A 22,092-nucleotide genomic window follows, 5' to 3' on the forward strand; every position below is an offset into this window, starting at 1 on the left:
AGATGTACCCACATATTTAATTTCGGTTTCTCTCATAAAATCAACCCCGTAACTTCTTGGAACTACCAGTGGACTTTTCTACCCTTATTTTTATCGAGAATTATCACACATGTTAACTTCTATCAAATTAAATGCAAGGTCATTATCGATATTTACGTGATACCCTATAATTATGGGAGGAAATCGTGGGAGGGTTAGATATTAGTGGGATGAAAGTCGAGATAAATCACGTGGTCTGCCTTTCCGTGTCGAGCATTCATCTACACGTGCATGTTCCAATATGTTTATTTTCACATCATGTGAGGTCAAGCGAGTATCGGTTATAGGAAGTCAAGAATTTTTCTCTTTTTCTTTTGTCATTTTCTTTTCTATGTGAATTTGTAAAATAATTATAGATATAATTTTTGTTTGAATGATGGAAAATAACATATAATTTCACTTGTCATTTCTAATTTGATTTCCTAGTAGATGACAAGTAAACATAGAAATCATGCGTCGCGAAATTCATCTCTACACCAATCCAACATTATACAGGGACCTGTAATTCGCATTTGCTATGCGAATCACAGCTCTCTGCCTAATCCTAAATGGTCTAGAAATGACTTTCAAGACGCATAAACGTCTCGGTATATGCACTGTCTCGATATTCGTGCACCACTCAAAAGGAATTGACTTCGACGTTCTATCTCGAAGGCGTTAGCCAAAAGGGATCTACCGCGTCCGTAGGACGCGGTGGACACCTAGTTGTTAAAAGAAGGGATAACCAATTCATCAGAATTATGAATTGACAAAGTATATACATTGGTGAATCTTTATGAATTGACAAAGTATTCTAAGTTCACTACTACCTTTGATGCGAAATACAAATTGTAACACATTATCAAATAATTACAACAAACCAAACTTCGTGAATATTTCAACAAAGAGAAAGCACAATTTAGGGAGAAGATGATGATATATAACTCAAAAACCCAATTTTGGACAAAATAATTAGACAACATTCAATATTTTACCATTCTCATGTAAAAAAAGAAAGATTAATAACTAAATATTAAAAATTAAATTCTCTATAATCTATAAGTATAAAACTGATAGAAAATCACGTGCATGTTCCAATAATTTCATGAAATTACAATATGTTCAATAAAGCTTACAATTTGTAGGCATAAAAGATATTGTCGTTTCCGCCAAGTCATATTTTATAACGAAATTTGCTTGAGCTAAAGTTCCAAATATAGGTACAGAAGTATCATCTTGTAATCCAACTATAGCCAAGCATTTCAACCACCCCTCGTCAGAAGGAACTCGTGTGAAAGTGTTATAATCTTGTAAAATAACATCTGCATATGGAAACCCGAAAGTGATTTCAGGAAGAACTAGGTTGTCTTCATCCCTATAGCATAAATCAAAGGGCTCTATGTCATCGACGTCTACAGGTGCAGGACCAATGGCGTTCATTACTTCTAGTAGAAGCCTTTCATAATCATCCCATGGCAGGTGAGTTAGCTGAGCTCCGGAATCAATTATAATGTTCCCTTCACCCGATAACTTAAGATCAACCTGACGATGGCCGACATAAAGACTTTCTAGCGTGAGGTAATAGTGAGTATTAACCAATTTCCTACTATAACGAGTGTAAACTATTCCTACACCATAAATATCAATATCTCCTTCACCATAAATATCAGCTTCTCTTCCAAAGCTTATTTTGCTCGGAAATGTATATGGATATTCAGGGACACATAAACAGTAGGAGAATTGTTTGGCACCTAATAATGGACCAAATTGTGAAATTAAAGAAGAAACTCCACCTCCAAGACCAACTAAACCAGGTATCTTTTGATAATTTAATGTTGGACTGTTGTATGCACAACCAAAACTAATTTTAGGGAAGGAAACGAACCTTCCGTCGCTCGAATTAAACTTAAATGTGTCCCTAGCTAAATCTCCATCAATGAAGTGATTCCCTTGATACCTCACCATAAACGTGCAATCTTTGTAAGTGCCACATTTTAGCCGAGCTCCTTGGTTGCAATCAGGTCCACGACAATATCTACTCGTTCGACAATCTGAATCTTGGGTACAAGCTATGTTTTCATAAGTGTTAGATCTTTCTGGGTTAAATAAACCCTTGGGTACTTCATATTCATCCGACTCGCACTTCACCCACAAGAGGTCACTACCAGTGTCTATAAGGCCTTCTAGTGGAGTAGCTCTAGAGCCTAAAGAGAACTGTATATAATATTGGGCATTGTTTCCTGGCATATCCATTGAGAAATCGTAATCAGAGGATCGCATAGATATATATCTGACCCGGTCTACTGAGCGTTTGGCCGCTCTTATTATCATTTCTTCTGGTGTCGCAGACTTGTTATGGTAAGGGGAAAGAGGGTTGTCTCTATGAATCAACTTCACAGTAAACCCATCTCGATCAGCAAATGCGTAAAATAAAATAGATGAAAAGTACAAAACTAGCATTAACACACTAATAAAAGCCATTAGAACAAGTTTCGAGTTCAATGGAGTAATGAAACAATCTGAGTAATGAAAGAAATGACTATAAGGATCTCTCTAGCAGTTTATATTGTAGATGTATCTAAATCTACTTATATACACATATATACAAAAGTAAGGTGAGAATATAAACATAGAAAGGGCGTGCTACACTTATAACCCACCAAATAAATTTTGTCAAAACAGAATGATGAACCAAATAAAGACCTACCCCTTTCTCCAAAAGCCTAGTCACCTTTGACTAAGGTCAATCTTTGTTTTTTTTTTTTTTTGATGAGAGGAACATCGCATTACCAAAACCAAGAGTACAAAGAACAACCAAGAAACTAAAGCAAATCAGAAATAAACGTAGGTACAGAATTCCACACATATCTGCAAGCATTCCTTCTTCCTCATTTGGCAAGCGCGTCTGCAGGAGTTTTGCATTCTCTAGGAATAAACGTGAAGATGATGCCCTCGAATTTATCTATAAGGATCTTTACTTGTTGCATAATCTTTACTGCTTGCCAGTGGAGTCCGACACTGTGACCGTTGATAAAATTTATCAAAGATTGATTATCGCTTTCTATATGAGCGTGAGTGATATCCAATTGTAATGCCCATTGGATACTGTAGAGGATGGCTAGGCTTTCACATTCTTCCGCATTTTGGCATCGCACCGAGTCCGCTGCTGCTATAATGAAGGTGGATTCTTCATCTCTGATGATACATCCAATACCGGCCGGATCTGTAAAGTTGGTAAAAGAGGCGTCGACGTTCAGCTTTAAGTATGGTGTCGATGGAGGTCTCCACGTGCGTTGCTTAGTGTTCTTCCTGCTTTTGTTAGTGGTAATCGTCTCAATCTTGAGAGGGGTGATAGTAGCATTATTAATTCTGTCAATAATTTGTCTCGGGTTTTGTTTGTTTGCATTAAAACAGTTTTCACAACGAGCTTTCCATATAAACCAAAGGATTTTGGCATATTGATTAGTGATTTCCTCGTTTAGGTCTTTCCATTGTTGAATCCATTGATCAGTAGATCTAATAATATCACACACAATACTTAATGGCCAGTGTTTCGGGGAAATAAGCAAAGTTTTCGGGGCAATAAGTTTTGGGTGGAAACAAATTCTTTTTATTTCTTCCAAACATCACTCTTTTAATTTTTTTTTATTCTTTCTTCTTCTCCTCTCACCTTAACTAAAATTCCGGCGACCTCCACCAAATTCCGACAACTTTCACCATTAATACCGGCGACCTCCACCGGATTCCGGTGACTTCAACTTGTTCTCTCTTCTTTCTCTTTTCTTCTCTCTTATGCTCTCTCCCTCTCACGAAAATTCCGGCGAAGGGGATCTCCCTTCGCTGGAAACTCGTTTGGATCTGGAAGATCCAGATCCAGACACTTTCGTCTGGTTTCTAGACGAAGGAAGCCCACCTTCGTCTGGAAAGGTTTCCGGCGAAGGGGTTCCCTTCGCCAGAACTACAACAAAAAAAAAGAGAAGAAAAGAAGGGATGGGAAGAAGATAGAAAGAGAGAAAAAAAAGAAAGAGAGAAAGGAAGAGAGAGAGAAGAGAGAAGAGAGAAGAGAGAAGAGGGAGAGAGAGAAATTCCGGCCGGCTAACTTTGTTCCGGCGACTTGAGGGAGAGGGAGTGTTTGGTTTGAGTATTTTTGGATTTGCACCGTCTTTCCCAAAAACATTTTTTGCTTCCCCAAAACAGTGGCCTACTTAAAACCACAGGACTCTCAACAAAAAAAAAAGTAAAACCACAGTTGACTTTATGACATAATTAAAAGTGTTATGTTTATATATGGGTAACTGTGACTTATGTGTGAAATAATTAATATAATTATCAACAAGTTGCTATACGGTTTCAACCATCAGATCTATTTTAATCTCTTCATCAACTTTTGCTTAGGTTAAGAATCTTGGATTTAGCTTTACCTTTCAAGAAATCGGGATTTTGTCTGTTTAGGCACCACATAAGTTTGTAAGTTATGCCTCAAACACAATTTCAAATTTAGACTACTTTTTTTATGACGAAATTGCGCATACGTTAGTGCATAAAGGGTATTTTGGTCATTTGGAGTCAAGGATATTCTGGAAATTTGGTCAAGGTCAGTGCATGGTTGGAAAGTAGAGTTCGAGACGAGTCCGTAGGAGAAAACGGAAGTCAAATCGGAGTCCGGACGAAGGAATAACCCAAGGTCAAAGTTCAGTCAAAAGATGTTGACTAGTGGGACACCTCCGGGCATAGTTCTGGCGCGCGGTATAGAAGAAGACACGTGGCGCGCTTTGAAGGCTGGTATACGCGATCCCCGTGTTTCCGCCTAGCAACGAAATGGACCATATGAGCTTGATCCAGTGAAGCGCGTTGTAACTTGCTTCGGTACTCCCACTGCCACGTTATAATCTCGACCGTCTCCTTCCGCGTTTCCGAGATCCAACGGCTGCTGTGAGTCCCGACCCTTATTCTTATCCCGTGTTACCCGAAGCCTCCTTATTAACATAGTCCGGGCCACGTGTCCCATTCCCGACGTCCAGATCCCGCGTTCTCCTGATCCAAGGGCTGCTGATTGCTGCTGCACCTAAATTGCTCGCCCGAGAAGTACCTTAGCATCCGAATTCCAAACCCTAACCCAGCCGCCGCCAACCTATTTGTGTAAATTAGGGTTTTTCAATTTTAAACCCCCATATTTCCAAATATAACCCTTCCTTTTATCTTTTTACCCATTTAACCCAACAAAAACCCAAAACCCACCTATAAATAAATCCCTTTCTCCTCCATTAGAGGGAGACTTGCAAACCCTCTCAAATGGCTTCCTTATCTAATTTCTAAGCCACTTCTCTTTCTATCTTATCCCTCTTCTATTAAATCCATCTTTTTCTATCTTCTTCTCTACCACTATTCTTTCTACCATTAATAGTCATCTCTTTCTTTCTTCCATATTCTTCCACCATTTCTAACCCTCTTCATCTCTTCTTTCCAACTTCTTTCTAGATCTAATTTCTTCCTTCTCTTTCTTTTTCTTATTTGGGTGGCAATAAAATAGCTATTACTTGGATTCCTTGGAGTAACATTCTTGAGCATAAATGGAGCAAATCTTGGACAAATTGGAGATACATGGGGATATGGAATTTGAGCATTCTTGGTGATTTCTTTCCATTAATTTCTTAGTATTTTCATTTATTTTACAATGTCAATGATGTTATTCTAGATTCCATGTATAGTTAATTTAGCAATCTAAGGTTGTGAATGAAACCCATTTTGGATCTTTATAATACTTGTTCTTGATTAATTAAATCCTTTGATGTGCTTCAATGCCTATTGATTGTCATTTCATGTTGATTCTATAACCTTATTATCATTCATGTATTATAATTAGATATTTCATGCTTTTATTGATTTATTAGATGAGATATGCCTTTTAGATCTTGAATGGTAGTGTAGGAAATTAGTTTTATATGGTAGTCAATCATACATTCTTAATTATAAAATTGTTTTATCTAGATTATCATCCGGAATCCAAATAGTTCATTATATTGGATCCCGAGTAAATACAAAAGAGATTTAAGTGATTAAGTGCTTGTCTTATAAAGTGAAATTATGTGGTGGATTTTATAACCTTAGATATCCTCTTCTCCCCTCTCTTAGATAGTTTATTTAGTTCATTTGTTTTCTTATTTCTTACATGCAAATCAAATCAAATTTAGATGGGGTGTGTGAGTGTGTTAGTCTAAGTTAGCTATTAACATTTTGATTATTGGGCTAAACTCGCCGTCAATATTCGAAATTGCCTACTTATCCCTTGGGACGATACTCGATCTTATTTTCAATACTATAACTTGACCCCGTATACTTGCGGGAAAAGACCTATTTTTAGGCCCATCAAGTTTTTGGCGCCGCTGCCGGGGATAGGTTTAGTAGTTAGGATATTGTTTGCTTGTTTTGTTCATTAGTTTAGTGTTATTTGTTAACTTAGACGTTTTTCTTTCTTTATTTTCGTAGTTTCTTATCTATTCTTTTTTTTAGGTACCACTTTAAGAGAAAAGCCAAAAAACGGGAACATAGGAGCGAAGGGGAACAAAAGAATCAGAAAGGAATCGGAAGGAAGAACGAAACGAGAGGAGCATCCGCTAGTATCGTATTCTATCTCTTTCTTTCTTACTTGTGTGTGATTGGTTGGATGAGTTTTGATTTGCATTGATAGCTTGTTTGTTAGTTCCTTGAGCATTGTGAGATCATGACCCGTTCTTATAACGGTTGGCCATTTGATGATGATGATGAGCTTATTTCGAGGATTCCCCGCACTAACCGACCTGATATGACCTTAGGTGAATACCAACGGATGTGTAGGGATGTTTTGATTAGTGAGGGGAATAGACCATTTGAGCATGACAGATCTCGTATGACCCTAGGAGAATACCAACGGATGTGTAGAGATGGTCGAATTAGTGATGGATATGGTCCGACACTAAATATGTATGAGAGACCTTATAGTCCACACTATTCTGAGACCAATGATTTTAGAGGCAGGTATGATCCTAGTATGTACGGTGGGAGTTATTATCAAGAGCCTTCATTTAATTACACTTGTGAGCCTTATCATGAAGAGACTCTTGAAGATAGATCTCAATTAGAGTTTGCGAGCCGTCTGACTGAAATGATGTTACAACATGAAGAGACACAAATTCAAATGCAACAAGAGTTACAACAGAGGTTTGAGTCTCTAAATCATCAGTTTGAGTCTCTAAATCATCAAGTACAGATGATTACATCACAGTTATTAGCCGACGAGGAAGGGGTTTTACCACCCCAAACTCAAGAGGGTACTAGGTCCGATGGCGAGGGTAATACGTCATACCCTAGTACTAAGTTAAATGTCGACGAATTAACTGAGAAGACCCAAGAACTTGAACAAATTGATAACCTTGTTGTCTCATTTCCTCGACATATGTCATCTCATCATGATAGGTTAGACTTTGATATTCAAGATGATGGCTCTACGAGCAAGTTTGAGGATGACATGATTCCGAACTATCCAATTTTTGACACTTGTAAGGAGTCAGTCTTAGATGCAATGCTAGGAAGGCCTGATATTATAACTGACTGCGAGGCCCCAGATGTCTTTGAGGATATTGATGACGTAGTAGTTAGTGACATGTTGGATAGTTTGTCAGACTATTTGCCTAAGGAAACCATGGACCTTGACTTGGTCCCCGAGCATACTGCCTTACCCTTAGGACCTAGTTCGACTTTCCACATGATCTCAAACTCGGTTGTTGATCCCTTTTGGGACATTACAGACGTCTTTCCAAAGACGTCTATGGGCATAGTGGATATTCTGTCCACTAAGCTTCTAGATGATTTTTTGCCTTCGACTGATATTTTGACTCTTCACATGTATGTCGATCCTTTTGATGATTTCTTTGTTGTCGTTCCTTCTATTTATACCTACTTAGTGGACTGTGCACCCACTAAGTTTGGGGATGGCTTGTTTTCTTTTATCGTCTCATGTGCACTTTGTATTCTTTATCTTTTTTTGAGACGATTAACACCTGCATATAGCTTTCTTTGGGTTGACCCCCAAATATTCCGTCTTTTGTTGTACGATCGTTAGGCCGACTGAGATGTGCCTTGATGTTTGTGGGTAACATCTCTGGAAACCCTCCACGAGACATAACTCGTGTTCTTGTGTGAAATCAAGAGAATTAAAGGCTAATTGCATAGCTCAATGCAATCGTGTATACCCGCGTTAGTGGTAGGTTTTATATGGTCATATGTTTTATGTGCTTCATTCTCATGATATTTGTTGATATTTTAGGAGCATTTCTTATATGTTTTACTTCCGAGGCGTGGTTTGTTCCAAGTTTGGGGATGGCGCGAGCTTGGCATCAACTTGGAACCTCTTTATACATGAGCTTTGGTAGTATCATCTTTTATCTCCTTCGGTTATGGTAATATCTCTCTACTCTTCTCTTTAGATTGATGTGCCTCTTTATCTTTTGGTGAGTATATGCTTAGAACATTGAGGACAATGTTAGTTTTAAGTTTGGGGATGCGGGATATGACCATAACCAATGCATGACCATGGGTTCAAAGACAAAAGGGTTCAAATTAGCCAAAATTTGAAAATTTTGAACATTTTGAGTAGATTTGCATGTGATTCTAGTGATAGTTTTAAGAATTTTGATGCATATGTGTCGAGTTGATGAGTTTTGTGATTGCTAATGACCTTTGCATGAAAGTTGAGTCTTTTAGTGTTTGTGTCGTGCCATGTGAGTTACATCTTAGTGAAGAAGAAACATTTCTAAGAGACCTAAAGTAGTCATTAGTGGAGACTTAACCCATGTGAGAGCTCAAAGCCTAAATTGCCATTCGAGTGTACTCTTCTGCGCTAACTCCGAGTAGAATGAAGAGCTACTCAACCTCGTAACTTATAAAAGAGCTCATTTGATCTCGTGTGCTCAATTTCCTTAGCCACTAGGAGTGACATTAGGATAGCGAATTAACCTTGCCCTTGTAGTCCATGAAACCCAATGAGAATGCCAACTAGAGGAAAGCGGATACTCCATCACCATCCATCATCTTATATCCCGAGAATGAAGACATGAGATAAAAGAATGAAGAATGTCAAAAGCAAGTATGAAATGAAAGTTGATTGCAAGATAGAGTTGTGTGTGTTGTATTTTGTTTTGGTTGTTTGCATTTGTGTTATGAAAAAGAAAAAAAAAAAAGAAAGAAAAAAAAAGAAATGAAAAAAAAAAGAAAAAAAAAAGTGATATGAAAAAAAAAGTGAAATAAAGTGATTTTTGTGTATGTTTGAGCATGTGTTAGCTCTTTTGTGTGAGTGATGTGATTGTATATATGTGTTGGTGTTTTTGTTCATGAATAAGTATTCGAAGCAAGAAACAAATGTTGAGATGCTTAAGAGGTTCTACCATCATGAAGAGGTCGAAATTCTCGGGAATCCACCACCATCACATCATCTATTGTATCCGCTAAACTTTAGAAGGCATTTTTAGAGGGTAGAATGGGTGAGAAGGGCGAGTGAGTTTCCCCACTCTATTTAGTGGCTAATTCCTTTTCGAAGATCATTCGTTCCAAAATGTTATCCTCACCCCTTTTTATGTGTTGAGTCTATAGTCGTGATCACACTCACACATACGAGCGAACCATTCTTGAGTGATTTCATATTTGGAGTGTATGTCCGTGAGGCCGAAGTCGAGGCGAAATGTACAAACTTGGGAATCAAGGTTTTGTGACTTCGGAACATAGATGTGCTTATTATGGTATGACACTTGCATTTTAAGGTAAGATCATTAGTGAAGGGGCCTTTAGCTTTTACAAGAGCTTATTTACTTGATTCATTATGTGTTGACATGCTTAAACCCTTTACTATATCAATCATGTTTATCTACGATTTGGATTTTGGACCCTTGTGTATTTGAAACCATGATGTTTGTGGGTATCATCTATGGAGACCCTCACGAGACCACACTCGTCCACTAGGGTAACCTAGGGGTTTAACGGCTTGTTGCATATGCTAAATGCAACCGGGATTCCTCCGAAAGTGAGTTAGGTTTTTCTTTTATTTTGTTTTGCTCGAGGACTAACAAAATCTAAGTTTGGGGATGTTTGATGGGTCATGAAAATGTCCCATCAGAGTCGTTTAATTTAGTCGAGTTAGTCGATTTCGAGTCTTTATTATAATAAAATGGTTGGTTTTCTTGATTAAGTGTGTTTTGTGGAGTTAGGTGTGAAAAACGGTTAAAAACGAGGAAAAGACGCGTGAAGGGTATTTTGGTCATTTGGAGGCAAGGACATTCTGGAAATTTGGCCAAGGTCAGTGCGTGGTTGAAAAGTAGAGGTCGAGACGAGTCCGTAGGAGAAAACGGAAGTCAAATCGGAGTCCGGACGAAGGAATAACCCAAGGTCAAAGTTCAGTCAAAAGATGTTGACTAGTGGGACACCTCCGGGCATAGTTCTGGTACGCGGGATTCGGTTGGACACGTGGCGCGCTCTAAGGATCGGTGTATCCAATTCCCGTGTTTCCGCTTAGCAACGAAATGGACCCAATGAGCATGATTTGGTGGAACGCGCGGCAACTTAATCCCGTAGCCCGGTACCTACGTTTTAATCGCAGCCGCAACCTTCCGCGCAAATCAGATCCAACGGTCTCCGAGATTCAAGCTATATCTCCAGATCCCGTGCACCCGAAGCTGTCTAATTAAAGTGCTCCCGGACACGTGTCCCTTCTCAAACCATCCAGATCCGCGTTATCCCTCCATCCGACGGCTCCTGAAGTGTCACACCTTATTAAGTTGCTTCCGGCTACACAGTAACATCCGAATTTAAACCCTAACCCAGCCGCCGCCAACCTATTTGTGTAAATTAGGGTTTTTCAATTTTAAACCCCCCATATTTCCAAATATAACCCTTCCTTTTATCTTTTTACCCATTTAACCCAACAAAAACCCAAAACCCACCTATAAATAAATCCCTTTCTCCTCCATTAAAACCTAGACTTCAACAACCCTCTCAAATGGCTTCCTTACCTAATTTCTAAGCCACTTCTCTTTCTATCTTCTAACCCTAATCCCCCATTCTTTTCTTCTACTTCTTCTCACCTATTTCTTTCTCTCTTTTCTACTACTAAATCCATTTCTTTTCCATTCTTTTTCCATCTTCTTCTCTACTACCATTACTTTTCTTCCATTAATAGTCATCTCCTTCTTTCTTCCATATTCTTCCATCATCTTTATCCCCTTTCATCTCTTCTTTCTAACTTCTTTCTACATCTAATTTCTTCCTTCTTTTCTTTCTTTTTCTTATTTGGGTGGCAATAAAATAGCTATTACTTGGATTTCTTGGAGTAACATTTTTGAGCATAAATGGAGCAAATCTTGGACAAATTGGAGATACATGGGGATATGGAATTTGAGCATTCTTGGTGATTTCTTTCCATTAATTTCTTAGTATTTTCATTTATTTTACAATGTCAATGAATGTTATTCTAGATTCCATGTATAGTTAATTTAGCAATCTAAGGTTGTGAATGAAACCCATTTTGGATCTTTATAATACTTGTTCTTGATTAATTAAATCTTTTGATGTGCTTCAATGCCTATTGATTGTCATTTCATGTTGATTCTATAACCTTATTATCATTCATGTATTATAATTAGATATTTCATGCTTTTATTGAATTATTAGATGAGATATGCCTTTTAGATCTTGAATGATAGTGTAGGAAATTGGTTTTACATGGTAGTCAATCATACATTCTTAATTATAAAATTGTTTTATCTAGAATATCATCCGGAATCCAAATAGTTCATTATATTGGATCCCGAGTAAATACAAAAGAGATTTAAGTAATTAAGTGCTTGTTTTATAAAGTGAAATTATGTGGTGGATTTTATAACCTTAGATATCCTCTTCTCACCTCTTTCTTATATAGTTTAGTAGTTTTATTTGTTTTCTTATTCCTTACCAATCAATCATTAAACTTATGAGTGGGGTGTGTGTGTAGTCTAAGTTAGCTATTAACATCTTGATTATTGGGTTAAACCCGCATTCATTATCCGAAATTGCCTACTTATCCCTTGGGACGATACTCGATCTTATTATAAATACTATAACTTGACCCCGTATACTTGCGGGAATAGACCTATTTTTAGGAAATTTGTGTATACGGGGTCAAGTTATAGTATTGAAAATAAGATCGAGTATCGTCCCAAGGGATAAGTAGGCAATTTCGAATATTGACGGCGAGTTTAGCCCAATAATCAAAATGTTAATAGCTAACTTAGACTAACACACTCACACACCCCATCTAAATTTGATTTGATTTGCATGTAAGAAATAAGAAAACAAATGAACTAAATAAACTATCTAAGAGAGGGGAGAAGAGGATATCTAAGGTTATAAAATCCACCACATAATTTCACTTTATAAGACAAGCACTTAATCACTTAAATCTCTTTTGTATTTACTCGGGATCCAATATAATGAACTATTTGGATTCCGGATGATAATCTAGATAAAACAATTTTATAATTAAGAATGTATGATTGACTACCATATAAAACTAATTTCCTACACTACCATTCAAGATCTAAAAGGCATATCTCATCTAATAAATCAATAAAAGCATGAAATATCTAATTATAATACATGAATGATAATAAGGTTATAGAATCAACATGAAATGACAATCAATAGGCATTGAAGCACATCAAAGGATTTAATTAATCAAGAACAAGTATTATAAAGATCCAAAATGGGTTTCATTCACAACCTTAGATTGCTAAATTAACTATACATGGAATCTAGAATAACATCATTGACATTGTAAAATAAATGAAAATACTAAGAAATTAATGGAAAGAAATCACCAAGAATGCTCAAATTCCATATCCCCATGTATCTCCAATTTGTCCAAGATTTGCTCCATTTATGCTCAAGAATGTTACTCCAAGGAATCCAAGTAATAGCTATTTTATTGCCACCCAAATAAGAAAAAGAAAGAGAAGGAAGAAATTAGATCTAGAAAGAAGTTGGAAAGAAGAGATGAAGAGGGTTAGAAATGGTGGAAGAATATGGAAGAAAGAAAGAGATGACTATTAATGGTAGAAAGAATAGTGGTAGAGAAGAAGATAGAAAAAGATGGATTTAATAGAAGAGGGATAAGATAGAAAGAGAAGTGGCTTAGAAATTAGATAAGGAAGCCATTTGAGAGGGTTTGCAAGTCTCCCTCTAATGGAGGAGAAAGGGATTTATTTATAGGTGGGTTTTGGGTTTTTGTTGGGTTAAATGGGTAAAAAGATAAAAGGAAGGGTTATATTTGGAAATATGGGGGTTTAAAATTGAAAAACCCTAATTTACACAAATAGGTTGGCGGCGGCTGGGTTAGGGTTTGGAATTCGGATGCTAAGGTACTTCTCGGGCGAGCAATTTAGGTGCAGCAGCAATCAGCAGCCCTTGGATCAGGAGAACGCGGGATCTGGACGTCGGGAATGGGACACGTGGCCCGGACTATGTTAATAAGGAGGCTTCGGGTAACACGGGATAAGAATAAGGGTCGGGACTCACAGCAGCCGTTGGATCTCGGAAACGCGGAAGGAGACGGTCGAGATTATAACGTGGCAGTGGGAGTATTGAAGCAAGTTACAACGCGCTTCACTGGATCAAGCTCATATGGTCCATTTCGTTGCTAGGCGGAAACACGGGGATCGCGTATACCAGCCTTCAAAGCGCGCCACGTGTCTTCTTCTATACCGCGCGCCAGAACTATGCCCGGAGGTGTCCCACTAGTCAACATCTTTTGACTGAACTTTGACCTTGGGTTATTCCTTCGTCCGGACTCCGATTTGACTTCCGTTTTCTCCTACGGACTCGTCTCGAACTCTACTTTCCAACCATGCACTGACCTTGACCAAATTTCCAGAATATCCTTGACTCCAAATGACCAAAATACCCTTTATGCATCTTTTCCTCGTTTTTAACCATTTTTTACACCTAACTCCACAAAACACACTTAATCAAGAAAACCAACCATTTTATTATAATAAAGACTCGAAATCGACTAACTTGGCTAAATTAAATGACTTAGATGGGACATTTTCATGACCCATCAGTTAGCAAGAAAATTACTCTCAAAACCTAACAGGCAAAATTGAAGAATATATTGATTTATAGCAGCTGAGAGAGAAGAAATTCGATGATTTCAGCCAGCAAATCATCAACGATTTTAGGTCTAGGTCGTTGAATCTCGCTTCTCGCTGTTTGAACAAAACTTTTTAGGGGTTTTAGCTAGTTTTCTATTTTGGTGATTCATTCTAGAGAGAGAAGCTCCAATTTTAGTTGCTAACAAATTTTGTTCACAATTCTTATCTGATAAACAGTAATGAAAGGAGATTCTACTATTATTTCAAAGTAATACACAATAAGTCTATCTGATTACTCAGTTTAATTGAAATCCAAACTTTATGCTTAAGTTTTTGTTGAATTTGTATGAAAGTTGTGGAAGTATAGTTGACGCAAGGAATGAGTTTGATAAAATGCTTGAAAGGGGCGTCGTTGCTTAGAATGCAATGTTAGTTGGTTATACAAGATTTGGGTTGGTTGAAATAGTTGAGAACTTATTTGACGAAATGCGTATGAGAAATATTTTTTCTTGGATGATAGGTGTTTATGTTCAAATTGAGAATTCCATGAAAGCTTTGGAAGTTTGTAAGGTGTTTGCAAGGCACTGCAAGGTATTTGCAAGACACTGCAAGGTGTTTGCAAGAATTATTCAAAAAAAATAATAGAATAAAAATGTAACTTTAAGAGCTTCAGATTTATTTGATAACTGTTGTTGACCTTCTTTGTTCGGCGATTCGGGGCGAGGACCCTTGTTTTTTTGTAGAACTTTTTAAAGCAATTGATTGAACAAAAAATGTACTTTTTAGTGTTTGAAATTCAGTGTCTATTTAAAAATATTAAAAAGAATATTTAAGCATTATGTAATTGTTTTTGTGATCCGCTTAAATCAATTCAGAAAATAATTTGCAAACTTTTCGCAAGGTACTGCAAGGCACTACAATGTCATTACAAGACTCTGCAAGGTGTTTGCAAGGTACTGCAAGGTGTTTCCAATCTACTCAAAATCCGAAGTGAAGACGGACATGAAAACAAAAAGAAGACAAACATTGATCTAAATGTAATTAACAAAAATCACATTCCATATCACAACCATTCAACAAAATATTCACAAACACATTATTCATTCATCAAAATATTCACATCCAACAAACAAATTTATACGTCTTTTCTCGATTTAGACCAACAATATTTATCATCTAGAATTACAGTAGCAACCATCATTCCTCAAAGTTTTGTCATCTCAAATGGTTGAACCTCCATTTCTTCACTATCATCGCCCTTTGTAATATTCAAAATAGACATGCACACGTATAAAACACAATAGACTCAACAATGAAAAGACAAGACACTGAATTGATAAACATTGAGATCCTTCTTTGTCATCGGATGTTTTATTGAGAATATCAACATTTCACAAGAAATATCAAAGTTGAATAATTTTGATTGTTATCTTCAAAAAACATTTATTAGGAATATCAACATTTGCAAACACCTTGCAGTGCCTTGCAACGACCTTGCAAGACTTTGCTTTATTGGGAATATCAACATTTGCAAACACCTCTTGCGGTTCCTTGCAATAACCTTGCAAGACTTTGCAAAGATGTTTACATACAGTTTGAATCAACTTGTTTATAGTAGAAAAACATTAAAATTAAAACATAAAAAAACTCTTACATTAATCAACCAACATTTTGAATGGTGTCTCCATCCATCTAAGCTCTTTGCAAGACATTTGAAACAAGGTGTTTGCAAGAACACTGCTAGGTGCTTGCAAGATACCGCAAGGTGTTTGCAAGATACTGCAAACTCATTGCAAGGCACTGCAAGCTCATTGCAAGGCAGGACACTTCAACTGAGTTGACATTCATTTTTGTTTTAAAGCTCCTTTCGATCTGTTGTAAGCTTCTTGCAAGCTTTTTGCAAAGTCTTTACAAACTCCTTGCAAGTTCTTGCAAAGTCTTATTCTCTAAGGACTTTTATCAAACGTGTAATAGTCAAAGTCGTAACAGTGAGAATAATCAAAACAATAACTCAAAACCAAAGATCAAGTAAACAAAAAATGATGAACAAAGATAAATGAATGCACTAATAGATCAAGTAGACCAAAAATCAAAAATATCCAAATAATTCTAAATAGCATCACAAATTTTAGAACAAAGAGATAAATCATGGATTTAAAGAGATGAATTACCTTTAATTAGAGCGAAAGATGATATATAGTGTGGTTTTAAAGAAAGTGAAATAGAGAAATCGTGGACTTAGAGAGAGAAAAGAAATAGTAGTGCAATCTTGGGTTTAGAGAGAAAGAGGGAAATCTTTTGAAAATAAGATTCTATATGACCAACAAGGTTAACTTGGTCTTTTCACTGAAATAAAAAATTACACAAGAAATGGAAAATTACACAATTGTCACAGAGAGCTGAAGGCCTGAAGTCTATAAAATGGAGTTATTTCCTGTTTGACCCCTACTTTGTGACCAGCTTCCTTTATGGTTACTATTTTTGTAAATTCAAATATGACCCCCTCTTTTAATGTAAATGTCATAACTACCCTTCCTATAAATATTTTTTCAAAACAAAACTAAATAGAAAACATAAATTTCCATCTCACTTCCACCTCAGCTCTCTCTCAACTCACATCTCTCTCCACTTCACCTCTCTCTATCTCCACCTTACCTCTCTCTACAACTCACCTTTCTCTCTCTCTCTCCAACTCACCTTTCTCTCTTTCTCCAACTCACCTCGCTCTCTCCAACTCACCTCTCCCTCTAACTCACCGCTCTCTTCTCCGACAAAAGTCGTTAGGCGAAAAGTTTTCTGGCCGACAACCTTCAACAATTAAAAAAAAGTCTGTCATCTCCCCCTCTCTCCTTCTCTAAACACTCCGGCAAAGGAAAACCCTTTCGCCAGAGAGAGAAGAATCTTTTTTTTTCTTATCGTCCAAGGTCGCCGGCCGAAAATTTTTCCGACCGGCGAAAATTTTTCCGGCCGACAACTCTGTTGGAGAAGGGAGACTACAAAAGTGGAGAGGGAAAGGTGAGGTGGAGGGATGTTTTTTATTATTTTTATTTTAAACATATATTTGTAGGAAGGGTAGTTAAGGAATTTAAATAAAAAAGGAGGCCAACTTTGAATTTATAAGAAACAGAGGGCCATAAAAGAAGCTAGTCACAAAGTAGGGGGCCAAAAAGGAACTAACTCATAAAAATTTGATGAATCCTGTTTAACCAACGCCCAAACACTCATCCAAATAGATCTTTTGGTTAACACAAAGGAAATTCTATTGGAGGACAAATTTTATCGCCTCTCCAAACTGTCTCTACGAAAACATGCTAAATAACAGTAAACTTATGAACACTTTTGGAAGGAATGTCCACAAATTATGAAAATAATGTTCCCACTCCTCACTCAAAAGGTCCACTTGTAAATATCCTTGTGTGGTTTCTATCAACAAAACCAACATTGAATACTACCGTCGAGTTATTTCTTTTATCTCTTTTATCTCTTTTATCTAAACCCGACTCGTCTGAATCCATATCATCTAAGTTAAACTTACTTTTAGTCAGGACAATTAGTCATTTTAAGTTACTCAAACACTAGATTCTTGACTAGACGCAAAATCAGTCACCCAAATCAAACAAGTCAAATGGGAAAAGGTTTGCATTCTAAATGCAAGTTTATAATACAAACCACCGCTATTTCAAAGTATATTTCTTAATTCTGCAAATCAATATCCTCAAATCAAAATAACTTCAAATATCTCAAGTGCTCGACTGCTGAAGAACAAAGATGTTTGTAGAAACAGTATTTTCTCTCTTTCTCTCTACATCTACCTCAAAGCTCAAACAAAACTCAGAAATAAGAATCTCATAGCCTTGGAAGACTACTTACTGTAAAATTACTTCTTTCAAGGGGCAGCGACTACGATCGTACCTGCAACTTGGTCAAGATCCCTTTGGCCACTCGAAGTGATTCTCCTTCCACTGCAACATGTACAAATGTCATTACAAACTCCTCCATATATATATATTGGATATGAACAACAAACTATTAAACTAGATTGTGAATTCCATATTTCATTAGCACATCTGATCTAACAAGCCCTAAATCAAACATGTCCATATTAATCGAATGTCATACCGTTGGAGTAGGTATTGACACAAGTACATATGGATGACTCAGATCAATCAATTCATCTTTCTGGTCCAAGAAAAATCCTACTTTAGTCAGAAAAGTGTTAAAGATGGATGTTAACCTGTCTATATTTACCATACTTCTCATACAATAGATAGCTGGGGCGGGCTGCCCCCGAGCTAGCCCATCATGAGCCAGTCGAGCTTGAAAACTGTTTTACATACGGGTCAATCGGCTGTAGAAGCTTAGAGTATGATTTGGTCACATATATTTTATTTATATTGCACACTTTAGTGAGTAGTTAATCTACTCTTTTTCATTCTACAATCTAGATTTGATCGAATTTACGAATAACAATCTCACCCCTTAGGATCAATGTCAACAATGTTTAAGTTTTGCAACTGTTGGAGAATATGACGAGCAATTGCACCACTGCTCTTGCAGAAATGAGGTGGACGGCTTCCGTTCCTCTTACGCCCACCATAGATTTTCTTGAATCCACCTACTCCAATACCATGCCTCAGGTAGATCTTTCTAGCCATAGAAGCTACAAGACAACCATTTCCCGAAAAAAGATAAGCATAACTGCTAACTTGATCAAACATATACTGATATACAAAACTATTATATCCACGGTTCAATTATAAAATGGAAACGTCTTAGCACTCCTACCAGCTCTCACATAGTACCAGTCAGGGTCATATGGAGCGAGCTCCTTGAATGTTGCAGTCTTCACAATATCAGTCCAGTGCGGAAGCTCCACCTATATCATTATAAAACATAAACATTGAACATCAATCACACCACAACAAATAAGTTTGCTACAACTGAAACCCTTCCTTGATAGACTTTGGTTAAGCATTTACCCTCGCCCAAATAAGATTTTACGGCTACGAGAGAATTTATTTGTTTTTTAACAAACCCAACATCCAGGTCAATAATATAACTGATAAAATTGAGATTTCATTAAAAAAAAACCTAATTTCGATATGTGAAGCTTTTGTCTGATACTTATAAGACGTGCCAGATGCAAATTGATGATACTAATAATGTGAATCTCAGAAACACTGCCAAATGCATATAAATCCATAGATTTGAACTATTTCTAACCATAACTATCGAGTGATATGAATCAAGCAACACTGAGCTAAAACCCTAAACCTAAATAGCGATTTGAATCTATATTTACAAGAAAATGATTTATTTCTTGCTGAAAACGATAAAGATAGCTTTGTAAATATTGTTATCAATGTGGGTTCCAATCGAAAATTAAAAATGAAAACAATAAATTAGTTGATATCAGTAAAACTGAGATTACCTTTCCTGATCTCTTAAGATGAGCAGAGTAAGCCTTCACAAACTCGTGGGGGGAAACATCCTTCACAGTTCGACCGGTGGTCTCTACAGCTGCCATGGCTGGCTACTTCTAGGGTTTCTTCAACGAGAAGAGCCGGATGAATGAGGTTTGTTTTCTCCTTCTAGGGTTTCTTAACGATGTCCAGTGTCGTTGTTATATACGGGCACATGCCTACCAACAGTTAAATGTCCATTGTATCCTTCTCTATATTCCATGCCCTAATTGGTTTTGCCTGCAACATTTTTTTTTTTTCCAAGGCTTCAAAAAAACCTTTTTTTCCCACACACCATTAAGACTTGCCCCACTAGAGGTTTTGGTCCTATTTTACTTCCGCTTAACTGGTGTAATAGACATACATCTTACCGACCCTCTATGAATATAGACGTCTATTGACGTGTTGAAATGTTTTAGAACAAAATTTTCTCCTCAAAATCCAAAAGTCATGGTAGGATTGGTTAAATTTGATCCATCCTTGGAGCACAAATCAAAACTATTTATTGCATAAGCCACTAGTGCAATACCGATTGCCGACGACTTTATTGAGTTATTCTTTAAGTCTATCATAATTATATGTGTTGTTCCACTATTTATTACGGTATTACATTTTCATGATAAACTAAAAGAAACACAATCGACCACAGAAAGACTAGTAAGGTAGTAGTTAGTTCTTACTCCTTTTCTAATGATAGGAGTTGAAACCACCACCTTCGAACCTTCGATATGTGAGTTTATCCCAATTCCCAAAGCTTATTTTGCTATAGTAACCCAGGAGACTAGTATGAAAACAGGTTAGGGCCCAACCGGGTATCTCTTTACGGTTTATTGTGTCGTGAACGTAGGCACATCCGAACCTATCACTCCCTTATGATTGTGCCTCCCTGATAATTAACTTTTTACACCCAATTTTAAAATAGCTATGTGGCCACTCAAAACTCTGATCACAATTAAATTCATAGCTATGTTTGTTCATTCATAGTCTTCATATTTGGTACAAAGTATGGTTTTGTAAGTATCAGATTTTTCAGTATTAAAGTATAAACCTTGAAAAAATCAACAGTCCAAATTATTATGTACAGAAGGGTAAAACAAATAAACTAAAAAAGCGCAGACGATGCCCAATTTATTCTCACGTCATCGTCGGTTGGGAGCTGGTCTCCCTATCATTTTCGTTAAGTTAAATCCAATAGAATATCCCTTGAAAAGAGGTTTCGATTGCCATTTTTTTAACAAGGAAAAATTTGATGCAGGAAGGTCATGTAAGGCCTCCGTGTTAATTATGAAGTAAATGACAATCAATATCTTATGAGCTATTTTCATTATCTTTCTAACAAGTTCCACTTTCAATACATATTTTCCGAAAAAGTATTCCATTTCTTTTTTTGCAAACTGGGTTTGCAAATCTTACAAACACGGTTTGCAGATGCCAAATGCGTTTGCAAATTTTGTAAACTGATTCTGTAAACTTAGTTTGCATAACGCAAATTCAGTTTGTAGAACACAACTTCAGGTTGCAGATCTTGGAAACTCGTTTTGTAGCATGGAAACTATACCAACAGATCTTGCAAACTCGATTTCTAAAATACAAAATTAGTTCATAGTTCTCGCAAACGTAGTTTGCAGATCTAGCAAACTGAGTTTGCATATCTAGAAACAAAAAAAAATAGTTGAATGTGTTTTCTACTTCAAATCTAACAAATCTTCTTCTTCTTTCCATACATGATGTTAGTGGACGACGAAGACAAATAGAGGTCTTCATGAATAATCTTATATCGAGTCTACATCCAAATTCAAACACCAAGTCTACTATAATGAAAGCAAATCGAAGTAGAAACCTCAAAAATCCTAATATTCTTTCATCCATAATAAAAAAGTATGAACGTGCTCGATTAAATTGAATCACTCTCAGGTTTTTTTGGAAGATAAGATCTTCAAACTTCAGTGTAGTAAACGAGTTAGAGAAAGAAATTGATGAAGATGATGACTTAACGTGAGATTTAGAGCAATAAAATAAAAGAAGACAAAACGAGATTAGCTTTATCTTTCGATGCTCCTAGGGTTCTTCATTTTATCTTCTGATCTAGAAAAAGATTTCGCTTATGGTATTTAGAGAAATCGGTAAGAGGTTAAGCTGAAATAGAATTAGTGAAAAAAATTAAACCAAAACTAAAATATTAACAAACTAGAAATCAATCAAAGATTTAAGCTAAATGGAAGATTCCAAACCTAAAGAAAACTCAGATCAAAAGATTAAAACAGATGTCATGGTTGAAATCTAATCGAAATTGATACAAAAAATATATATCTAGATTATGTGTCAAATTTGGATGAAGAGGAAACCTAAAATTTCTTAACAAATAAAATGACTTGTATGACTTATAGATATCTTTGGAATGAAAAAATTAAGAAGTTGCTCTGATTGATAATTATATAAGTTATTCCACAGGTGACGCGCAA

The 22,092-nt window shown here is 36.6% G+C and overlaps 3 protein-coding genes across 3 annotated transcripts; 1 reads left to right on the forward strand and 2 right to left on the reverse strand.

Moving 5' to 3' along the window:
* Positions 1 to 1,140: 1,140 nt before the first annotated feature.
* LOC147547933 (aspartic proteinase CDR1-like) lies at positions 1,141 to 2,499 on the reverse strand. Its single transcript, XM_086667968.1, has one exon. The coding sequence runs from the start codon at positions 2,497 to 2,499 to the stop codon at positions 1,141 to 1,143; it is 1,359 nt and encodes a 452-aa protein (XP_086524094.1).
* A 2,788-nt stretch (positions 2,500 to 5,287) lies between these two features.
* Positions 5,288 to 11,624, forward strand: LOC147547934 (uncharacterized). Its single transcript, XM_086668179.1, has 2 exons — positions 5,288 to 8,453; positions 10,254 to 11,624. Exon 1 carries the CDS (start codon positions 6,740 to 6,742, stop codon positions 8,114 to 8,116), a length of 1,377 nt encoding a protein of 458 aa, XP_086524305.1. The 5' UTR covers positions 5,288 to 6,739; the 3' UTR covers positions 8,117 to 8,453; positions 10,254 to 11,624.
* A 6,219-nt stretch (positions 11,625 to 17,843) lies between these two features.
* LOC147547935 (small ribosomal subunit protein eS19x-like) lies at positions 17,844 to 19,923 on the reverse strand. The gene is made up of 4 exons (XM_086668180.1): positions 19,600 to 19,923; positions 18,954 to 19,044; positions 18,645 to 18,828; positions 17,844 to 18,130 (listed from the first exon to the last, which is right to left on the reverse strand). Exons 1-4 carry the CDS (start codon positions 19,693 to 19,695, stop codon positions 18,055 to 18,057), a joined length of 447 nt encoding a protein of 148 aa, XP_086524306.1. The 5' UTR covers positions 19,696 to 19,923; the 3' UTR covers positions 17,844 to 18,054.
* Positions 19,924 to 22,092: the final 2,169 nt, after the last annotated feature.

Source organism: Eschscholzia californica, unplaced genomic scaffold, assembly GCF_041429995.1.
Source record: "Eschscholzia californica isolate CP2 unplaced genomic scaffold, dmEscCali1.0.p SCAF_3, whole genome shotgun sequence".
Classification (NCBI taxonomy): Eukaryota; Viridiplantae; Streptophyta; class Magnoliopsida; order Ranunculales; family Papaveraceae; genus Eschscholzia; species Eschscholzia californica.